At 44.5% G+C, this 10,783-nt stretch overlaps 1 protein-coding gene across 1 annotated transcript; it reads right to left on the bottom strand.

The window, feature by feature from the left end:
- Positions 1-601: 601 nt before the first annotated feature.
- On the bottom strand, positions 602-10,424 carry sik1 (salt-inducible kinase 1). Its single transcript, XM_080901997.1, has 14 exons — positions 10,144-10,424; positions 9,435-9,630; positions 9,205-9,321; positions 6,306-6,369; positions 5,949-6,110; positions 5,322-5,446; positions 5,101-5,224; positions 4,792-5,012; positions 4,276-4,425; positions 4,074-4,184; positions 3,734-3,959; positions 3,401-3,655; positions 3,081-3,270; positions 602-2,966 (listed from the first exon to the last, which is right to left on the bottom strand). Exons 2-14 carry the CDS (start codon positions 9,585-9,587, stop codon positions 2,459-2,461), a joined length of 2,406 nt encoding a protein of 801 aa, XP_080758123.1. The 5' UTR covers positions 9,588-9,630; positions 10,144-10,424; the 3' UTR covers positions 602-2,458.
- Positions 10,425-10,783: the final 359 nt, after the last annotated feature.

The following is a 10,783-nucleotide window of genomic DNA, read 5'->3' as shown; positions in this document are numbered from 1 at the left end:
AAAGAAAATGTTTAGGAAGTGAACTTTATTTAAATAAATAGCCACATAAATAAACAACTTTCTTCAACTAACATTTCTTCTCCTTCCTTCCTCCCTCCTTCTGTTCCTCTTTATAACCTCACACACACACACACAAACACACACATCCACACGCATGCATCCATACACACAAAGACGTGCTCATGCTCACACAGTCAAGTAACAAATCAGGAAAAAAAAAAAAAAAACATGAAATACTTCTTATCCAAAGTTTATCACAAGGGTAATTTTACAGGTTTGCATCGAAAGTCTTGTGTTTCAAAAGATTTGTGATTTTTTTTCCCATCATGAGAAAAAAACGAAAGAAAAAAAATCAGCAATAAGAAATATGAGTAAAGTGCAAATCTCACTTGTTTAGATAGCAAGTTCAAAGGTCAAAGAAAATATCAAAGGGGACGTCTGAGGAAATGTCCTGTAATGGAGCCATCGATCGTTTTTTCTTCAATGTGGGGATCAGAGAGGAGGGGCTGGGGGTGGGGCAATCTGACTGCAGTTTGTTCAGGCAAAGGCACAGGTGTTGAAGTGAGTGCAATAAACCGAAGGGGGGGGGGGGGGGGGGGGGGGGGGGTCAATATAATTTCAAAAAAAGAGCCGGGCTCGAAAAGACACAGCTCTCACCTACAAGATGTTTCACAGACATGAGACAGCTAACTACACTCACATTAATACACATCTGTTACAGCTTTCAAACACCTTAACTCGACTGCCTGCACATGCAATTCAGTGCAGGACATCTGTGTCTATTTCAAGCTACTACTGAGCAACTGAAGAAAGTTCCACTTCCTGCACATTATGGTATTGCTATGTTCTGATTGTTTTCTTCTTCTTCTTCTTTTTTCTTTCTTTCTTTCTTTCTTTCTTTTTGTTTTTTTTAGAAAAGTACAAAACAAACACTACCATGGTCCTCATAGTAACAGCTAGAGATACCCACAATACACGTAGCATTAGGATTTGGTGGCAGCGGGAGTTTTTCTTTTCTTTGCTTTTGTCTCACAGCAAAAGGCTAAGGAGATCGTGTGAAATTGGTTCGCTACACCACCACGCTACATCTTGGAGACAGCATTCAAAGAGGAAAGTCAGTAGTGTGTCTTTTGACAGATCCTCTATTTCTTGTGCTGTTGAGTCTTTGGTAAAACCCAAATTCTTCCTTTCGGATCTACAAGCATGCTGTGTGAATAAAAAAAAGCAAAAAAACAAAAAAAACAAAACAAAACAGCATTTTGAAATGCCTCGAGCCTCTTCTCTAAGTCACTACAGTATCATAAGAAGTACCTCTTCTAGTCAGCTAGCTAGCACGGCAAGATGAAACACACACACACACAAAAAAGAAAGACGAACACAAAACCTCAGGCAAGTACACGTGGAGTTTTTGACCATCCTATGTTAAGCCTCATTTCCATTGGTTTCTTTCATGTAAAATATTGCACTGTTCCCACAGTCTTTGTTCCGTACGAAAAACCCTCTTTCTCTGATATTCAACTTGCTCATTAGCGTTTAAAGGTTTTTCTTAACCTTTCCAAATTGTTGCCTGAGGAGGTAGTAATAGCATCTAAAAAGAAAGGTGCTTATCAGACAAAGGAGAGGGAGGGGTATGGATCCACACATGTAGGGTGCTACCAGGCTGACTGATGTACCTGCTGTGCTTTAACTCAACCAGCGAAACACCGTCTTCGCTCAGTTTTGGCTGATGAGGGTGTAGTAGTCTTTTTGCAGCTTGAGGTAAAAGCAGCGTTTTGCGTCACTAAAATTAACAATCTTGCACAGAAAAAACAAACAGGGAAAAAAAAAATCACAGTTTCAGTAAAAATAAAAATCGTCTCCTTCGGTGTGAGTAAGCTTAGGTTACTATACTGCGTGTTCACTGCACTGCTACAGAGAAATGTCTCTTCAGGAAGGTGAACAAAGTGGGGAGACTGAAAATAATATGAATTTTGGTCTTCTGTCCAGGCAAGTGAAAAACACTGAGAGCGCTTACACAAGTGGCAAAAAAAAAAAAAAAAACAAACAGGAAAAAATGGAAGAGCGAACTTTCCTGTTAAAAAAAAGATCAAAAAGTAAATCTAGACAGCATAAAAATATGAGAGTGACTCAGCAACGTCAGCTATTCAAGTGAGTCCATCGGAGCCGAGGAGAGTCTGTCAGTCTGTTATTGCTTCTCTGGCTGTTACGAATCGAACACTTCATCCAAAGTTTGGTTTATTGCTTAGTCTTTAGCTTATACGATTAGAAAAAACACATACACACAGCGAACACGTGTGCAGACACATTCTCACGTGTACCCCATAAAGACAAATTCGTCACTTGCGTCTGCTTTTTTTGTTGTTCTTCACTTCTGCTCTCTTTTCTTCTGCGCTCAGCATCAAGTCTTTTTTGGCTCTTCCACCAAGAGAACATTCGCCGGTCTCGCTTGGCCGATGATTTACTTCACCATCACACAGCTGCTGAGCTGCTGCTGCTGTCCAGACATACCCAGCTCCTGCATGTCGAGGTCTGTGCCAGAGACCGAGCCCATCCTCCACATGGCTGATTTGGACAGGATGGGGAAATTGCCTTGTGCTGCAGACTGTTGACGGAGGCCAGTGTGGTGGTTAGGGTGGGGTTGCTGGCTGATGTGTAGACGTGCCTCGAGAAGGTAGGCAGCAGAGGCCACGGGGGACAGAGAAGAGGAGTAGCAGGGTGAGGATGAGCAGCCTGTGGCGGAGGTCTCGAGGGTCTGTTGCCAGGGACCCTGCTGCAGACCCACTGAAGCCTGCTGAGCAGGCAGGACGGGTTGAGCAGGGTTGTCAAACATGGAGGAGGAAGCAAACACGGTAGTAGGCGGAGGAGATGGTGACTGTTGGTGTGCCAAGAAGAGCAGGGGCTTCTGTTGAGGTCCTGTCTGAGGGGCTTGGACCTGAGGCTGTGGTTGGTGCTTAATCTGCAGCATTCTGGGAAATGAGATGAGATTTGTTATCAACAGCTCGACTTGGGGTTCAATTGTTTGTAGTTTATGAAATTAACAATCCCATAATGCTTTGTGCTCCTGCAATAATGTGACTCACCTTTGCTGGTGCAGCACCTCCTCCAGCATGCTGCGGTGCTCAGAGAGAGCTGGACCCAGTGACCCCCGGCTACCGCGGTTACAGGAGGGTGATGGGGCAGCCTGCCTCGTCAGACCCTTGATCTTATTCAATCCCAGAAGTCCTTTAGTGCGCGTGTTTTTCCTCAGCTGCTGGCGGAAAGCTTTGAGGCCTGCGTGAAGGCATGGGAAACTGTTATGCAATGCAGCGTTGATCCTACTACATGGTACGTGTGAGAAAACCTGAATACCAGCTTAGGCAGGTGGCATACAGGAAATGATTTCACGATCATGCGTGTGTACCTTGTGTGAGGGAGGTGTCAGAGGCTCTGCGACCCTCCTGGAAGCTGGCAGGGGGCAGGCTGCCCTGGACCTGGGGCAGGAGGTGGGAAGAGAGAGCCAGGGGAGCTCCAGCAGACAGCAGAGCTCCTCCCTCAGCCCCCGAGGCCCGAAGTGTTGCCACCCCACCTACAGCAGCTTGCAAAGTGGGGGCAGGACTGGAAGAAGACTTCAGGCAGCTGTCAGAGGAGGCACCGTCTGAGGGGCTGACCACGATACCTAAAGAAACAGGAGAGGTCAAGACTCTGCATCGCTACAAGAATGAAGAACATGCGTGCGCATGTATATTATACTAACATGGAGGGTTGCACTGGTGGAAACGGGCGGAGACCTCAGCCAGAGTGTGTCTGCGAGAGGTGGTGGTTGGAGGGAGCAGGGGCCCAAGAGTTTGCGTCGCCTCCTCCTCCTCCAGGTCTCTGGGTCGCACCTCTTCGCTGATGCTTGTCTCCAGCAGGCTGTTGGGTGAAATGGAGCGGTTCCAGAGCAATCTGTTCAGACTGGCCTCCACTGGAAACACTACACGCTGAAAAGGAAGGAGGTTGACTGTTAGCCACTGACTGCTAGCAGGGCAGGGTGCAGCTTTTGCATTTGGTCTATTAATATAGATGCAAGAGAGCGTGCTATTTAAGAAATTTACCTGAAACAATCCAGCTTGGTCACACTCTACCTCTGAGTACACAGGGGGGGTGTTTTTGGTTGGAAGTGAAAACGCTGTTGTTCTAAAACTCTCAGTGGACTCCATGATCACCTAGAAGGAAGCAGAAAGCACAGAGATTATTAAACTTCATGCAAATAAGAATGGAGATTGATAGTCAGCTACATGCAGCTATAGTGCTGACCTCTGGGCTTGTGGAGTCGGAGGTGCTCCTTGGTCTCTGGCTCCATGTTCCACACTGGCGGCTCAGCTGCTGTGCACGATGCTCCCGCACTCGCTCCAGCAGCAGGTAGTAGATGGCAGAGAAGTGGTTGTAGCTGCTGCTCTGCAGAGACTGAAGATAAGGTCAGAAGATTAGTCATTTTGCCATTTTGTTTACTTTCTGTGGCTTGTAATGACAGTTTATAACCAGTGCTCTCTCTTTATAGCTTTCTTTAGCACCTCTTTAAAACTTTTAAGGGAAAGACAAATATAGCTGCATATATCTGCATTTATATATTTGGAGATGACAGAGTGAGAAATCTATATTTAAATACAGAATAAGGTCTTTGAAGGAATACAATGTAGGTTCAACTTAAGAGAGAATGAAAACTTAGCTGCAGCCTACCCGCTGCCTGTAAATCCGTAAACTGAGTATTTTTACTGTGACTGCAATACTTTCATAAAACCACTAAACACATTTTGATTCTTGTTCAGTCACCTCGATAGTCCTCTGACGGTCGATGCCCAGTGTGTTCATGATGCCCAGCACGGGTTCGCTGTAGTCGCCCAGGTTGGAATTGTACTCCGTGAGGGGATGGCTGAGGATCTGGTGGGCAGCTGACGGATCCGCCATCATCCAGCGGTGTTGCTTGATCTGAGCAATGCTGATCCTTTTGGCTGGATCCACCACCAGCATTTTACGGATCAGATTCTCACAGTCTAAAGTACGCAAACAGTGAATGAGTCTCTGTATGTAGTTTACACCGTTTTAGTAATTTGCGGTAACTGTTGTTGGGATAATTTATACCTTGTGACATAAAGAAAGGGATTCTGAATCGTCCCTCGGTGACTCTCTGCCGGAGCGCGGGAAGGCTGGCTCCGTCGAATGGAAGAGAGCCGCAGACGAGGACATAAAGCACGACACCGAGACTCTGCGAAGCAAAGAGCAAAAAGGAGAATGTAATCACGATTATGTAAATGTCATCGCTTCCTCTGTCAGTAATGCCGTATTACATTCCCGGAGCTTACCCAAATATCCAGCTGAGGCCCCTCATACTCCTTCCCTTCAAACACTTCAGGGGCAGCATAAGGCGGGCTGCCACACCATGTAGACAGAGGCTCCCCTGCATTGTAGAAGTTTCCAAATCCAAAGTCTGCACACAGACACAAGTGTAGAACAACTTTTTTTAATCAAACTTGTTTGCTTTCCATTCCAGCTTGAAGCGCTGCAGGCCCTATAGCGCAGATTTAGTACTGTTCATGGTGTGTTACGTAATTTATCATCATGAGATATTCATCAACACTTCAAAGTAAGCTCGGGTTAACATATCTTCTCATACAAAAGACTGACTGTTTTCCTGTTTCTGATAATTTGGCTCTACAGTTTCTTCATGTAAAAGCGTGTGATTGTGTGCTGAGCTCATTTCCTCTGGTTGATGCTTGTCTTAGTAAAATGGGTGAATAATTAACATTTAATTAGCACATAGATGGCACAACAATGATTTAATTAGAATCCCAGAGCACCAAATACGTTCTTCAGGCGTAAACTGAACAGAATACAGAAACAGCAAGTAGGTACAGAAGGACGTTGTTGCATTAAAAACCATTAACACTGCATCTTATCACCAGCCAACACTAAGAATATGATCGACCTACCGGCCAGTTTGATATTCATGTTGGCATCCAGCAACAGGTTCTCAGTTTTTAGGTCACGGTGAACGATGTGGTGCCGATGGCAGTAGTCCACCGCGGCAAGGATCTGCCAGAACTTCTTTCGTGCTTCATCTTCACTCAAGCGGCCATTTGAGGTTAGGTGGTCTGCAGGGAGAGAGGATCCAGACTATCAGGATCAGACTCTTAGGAGGGTCTATTATGAGGTTACTTCCTTTTTCCATGCTTTTATTTTGCCAGTGGCCTTTTAATTGTCATGGAGGGTTAAAATTAACCTCTGTGTTTCTGGGTGTGCTATGTACCTTTGTGAATGCAAATGAAAAGGCTTAAGGCTTCACTCACCAAACATCTCTCCATTCTTTGCATACTCTGTCACAATATACAGCATGTCTTTGGTCTCCATGACCTAAGAGAGAAAAAGAGAAAAAAAACAATGAGTGTAACTGTGTCATGGATAACCATATTTCAAAGTTCAAGTTGTTCCCAGTGTTTCATTGTAGCACATTCCAGCATTTATAACCACCACATTCCTCATTTGCAAATGTCTCCATACACATAAAATTAAAAAAACACCAACACCCTGTTTTCCATTATATGCCCTGTTGCATAAGTAAACCGTCAGTGACTTCCCGTGCACATTTTCCTCATGTCTTAAAACCCGTTTACACACGTCAATACAGACCCAAAAAGGAATGCGTAACATTCAGACTCAAACCAGCTGATCCAATGCATGGGAATGTTTTTCTTGAGGCTGATACCAGCTGGCAGTGGATGCTAGTGTTGAATTTCAAGCTTCCCCTTATCTCTTTATATCTATGAAAACAGAGCGGGGCACATTCACATGGGCTGTTCACATGGTGTATCAGAAACACTCAAAGTGCAATCACTCAGAGCTCAATGCACTTTGTGGGACGGAAAGACGTAATTCCCGGTTCTTTCCTGGAGCTCACACAAGGCCTCCGTTTCCCATGAGAGCCCTCAGGGACAGAGCAGTTGAGCTAAAAAGGTTGCACAACAAAGCAATTATCGTCAGATGACAAAGTCCTGTCTGGATAAAGCTGCTGGCCAACTCCTAAATTGAATGTCACCAAATTCCAGTGAATGGCGGAGCTTAATTCTTTTCAGCCACCGGGTCCTTTAGAAAACCAGACAACGGTGATTCAATACACCAAGGTCCCCAAGCGGGCACAAGTCTTTATCTGCGAGATAGGGCAGCTCCCTGTCACCTTGAGGTGCAGCTGACGTCACTGTTGCGAAGAACAGCCATGGCGCGTCAAGGGCCCCTAGTCACCCCCGAATAAAGATAAACCCTTTAACATCCATATTGGACTCCTCGTTTTCCATAAGGTCAATTTAAGGTTGCTAAAAGCTGCATAATGGGAGCATAAAATTAAAAAAAGAAAAAAAAAATCCATGAGATTCCAGTGGAATTTAAAGCGATAAGACGGGCGGTTTATGCAAACAAACAATGAGCGGGAGAGAGACTTCAATGACCTTTCAGTTTAGAGGAATTGTTTTGGTTCCCGTGAGACAAAAACAAAGTGGAAGCAGCAGCTGATTTATCGTGAGGTCTCCCAAAAAACTGCAGGGATACTAGAGGATGTAATCTACAGATCACAAGATGGTCTTATGTCAGTACCCTCCCTTTGTGCAGGAAGGAGAAAGAGGAGGTGACGAGGGTTGCTAACAACCATCTGACTAACATCACCTTGAACAACCCAAGGCCAGGAAGAAATTAACAAGGGACAGAGGACAGACAGCACAGCAGTGATACAACACCACAAACCTACAGATTATCATCTCGCTCTATCACAAAACAAAGACTGTCAGATCAAAAATGGTCTTTTAAATAAAATTGGTTTTTTTTATTATCATTCTATCTTTTAAATTAATGAATTCCATCTCATGTTTTTTCCACATAATCTAACTGAAGTGTTAGGCTTCGTTCATGGTTAATCTGTCTTTACACTCACTTGACGCATCTGAATAATGTATAAAGCATGAATGCCTTTAAACTATTTTGCATATTGGTGTGTGTCAGAAGAGACGATCATGTGGATTTCAATTTCTATTTTATTTGTGCTTACACATCTTAAGTGATGCATTTTTCTGTCTGCATTATGGTTAATTTGTTGAGTGGTTGGATGTTTCTTTTTCTTTTTAACATATGAAAAATTTTGATATCCTCTTTGAATTGTTTGTACCATCAGTGTGAAGCATTAAAAATGTCTGTGTGGTCTTGTGAGATGAATAGAAGGAGGTTTCTAAATAAAAAAAAAAAAAAAAAAATAGTGGACATCTATGATGTTCGATTTCTTTATTACGTTTTTTCTCTTATAGAAATTCCTAGGAATAATATTATCCCCTTGTTTCTGCAGTCTAGACATGATTTCATGGTAAGAGCTGCTCAGCCATTTAAAACCAGATACAAACGAATCCTGAAAAGTAGCAAACAACAGAGAACAAAGCAAAAGGCAGAAAAAAATCCAGAATGAAAAAAAAAGAGAAAGGGCATTGTGTGTCTGTTTGCATGGGTGTGTGTTTGTTGCCAGACGCGTGCCGCGGTGCTTGCGAGGTCAGCTGAGGGGGGAAAAGCGGATTCTTTCGACTAAGTCTTCAATTTGATTAGCAGTAAAGCAGCGCTTTGCTGTGGGGTAGCCTTCACGTGACATGCACACACATTGCAGTGGTTTAAACAGGTGCTAATTAGGCTTAAAGTCCAGACCTGTGGATGTTTTGGTAATTAGTCGCCTGCCTGCTCTGTTTCCCATATCTCTGCCATCACCTCTTCCTTCAAACAACTGAAGAAATCTTAGAAATGCAATGCTCTTAGCAGCGGCTGGTACCGATGACTGTTCTCTCTCTAACAAGCACACATACGCATACAGGGAGGTCAAAGGGGATTGCACTAATGCTGTTCTGCAGTACTTATGACTCAGTATACTCTGAGAATCGGCAAGCTGGTTAAAACCAGGCAACAAATGGTCCTTAAAGGCAGTGCTCTGCAGCGCACCAGTGCTGTTTAAGGGAAAATATTTTTTTCCTCAATTTGCAAAGGCTTCCTTCCACACCAGAGCATTTTACTCAAATGCTCATGCATGCATTTAGACCAGCTCCCTGCAGACCAGCATACAGTCCGGCTACCGTGAGGGCGTAACACAGGTTGAATTACACACGCAGCATTCTGCACTGCACACAACGACATTTCAGAGAGCAGAGAGAGGTTAGCCACAATACACACCTGGTAGAGCTTGATGATATGAGGGTGGTTCAACAGCTTCATTATCTGCACTTCTCTGTAGATCTTTTCGAGGTTGGAAGGATTCAACCTGGTTTTATCGATAATCTTGATTGCCACCTTAAAAATGGGGGGGGAATCGTGGTTAAAAATTGCAAATTTCAAAAGAAAGGCCAGAAAAAAAGCTGCAAGTAGAAATTAATAATATTAACAATGATATTAAAGCAGCTGACCTGTGTTTTAGTGACTTTGTGCCTGGCCAGTTTCACCACTGCAAAGTTCCCTTTCCCCAGGGTCCGGATGATTTCATAGAAGCCGACCTGCAGCGGCCTCCCCTGGGCAGGGCTCGACTGAGCTCCCCGGTTGGTTTCTGTCATGATTACCATGGCGTACCAACAGACTGGGGTTACAGCACTGTGATAAACGAACCTGCAGAGACAGCGGTGCACATTACTCATTTTATTGCATTTGTGTAAAAATTCACTTGCTAGAAGCTTTTGTTCCGCGTGTAACGAGCATTTGGTCCTGACTGTTTGAAAACACAGACGAATTAAAATTATTATATGATCACTTTATCGAAACATTGTTGGTGTAATAAACGAGTTAAGCTGGAAATACGACTACAATCTCGTTACAGGTGTACAAATACGTGTAATATATATAAACAAGCCCGCTGATATTCATTCATTGGGTACAAAGAGATCTACACAAATAGGTTTCACTAACCTATAAGAAAAAGCGACACTTTCACGACCATTAAGAAAAAGAGGCTGAATAATACGTAAAAAAATAGTATATATATACATGTAGAAAACTAAAAAAGAGAGAGAGAGAGAGAGAGGGGCAGAGAGAAAGAGACTTTGGCTGAGTTGTAAAATTACCAGTTTTTCTATTAAGTGACAATGAGCCAGTAAAATGTGAGTTATCGAGAGTAATTCTTACCTTACAACGATAATAACCACCTTCTCTCACACTTCAGGCAGCTCTCGGACGAAACGTCAACCATTCCACAAACAGAGCTCCGGATAAACAACGAGACAAAAAGGAAAAACTGCGGGCAACACGCGCGGGGTAACTTTTTCCTTTGACTTTCTACAACAAGTCTTGAGGCCGGGACCAGGCTGCGGCCGGTGTGTGTGCCTGTAAGCTCCGCCGGAATGCAGAGCTGAGGGCTTCGGCACTCACAGGGGGAACTCCTCCTCCTCCTCCTCCCTCCTCTCCTCGCCACCATAACAAATTGATACCCACCTTATTAACGTCACACCCGCGTCAGAGCTTCGAGCTGGGTGCAAGGCAAGGCCGGACCCGAGCGCAAGGAAAGGGTTGCTGGGCAACCGCGCGGCTCGGGCGCACGGTGACGCGAGTGCTGATGGAGGGGTTGCTTGGAGATGGGGACGGTGACGTCAGTCGTAAAGATGTGTCACCACGTGATGTTTCCCTCTGCCGGGCTCGTAGCTCGCGGGCTCTCTCCACAGAGCGGCTGCGCGCGCGGCTCCGACAGGAACAGAAACAGAAAGCAACTGGTGTTCGTCAGCCGCGCGGTCTCTGCTGCTCACGGAGCACTTTAGACTCTGCTGGGCTC

The sequence above is a fragment of the Rhamphochromis sp. 'chilingali' genome (assembly GCF_963969265.1).
Source record: "Rhamphochromis sp. 'chilingali' genome assembly, chromosome: 14".
NCBI classification, from domain to species: Eukaryota; Metazoa; Chordata; class Actinopteri; order Cichliformes; family Cichlidae; genus Rhamphochromis; species Rhamphochromis sp. 'chilingali'.
This window is presented reverse-complemented; position numbering and strand designations above follow the sequence as displayed.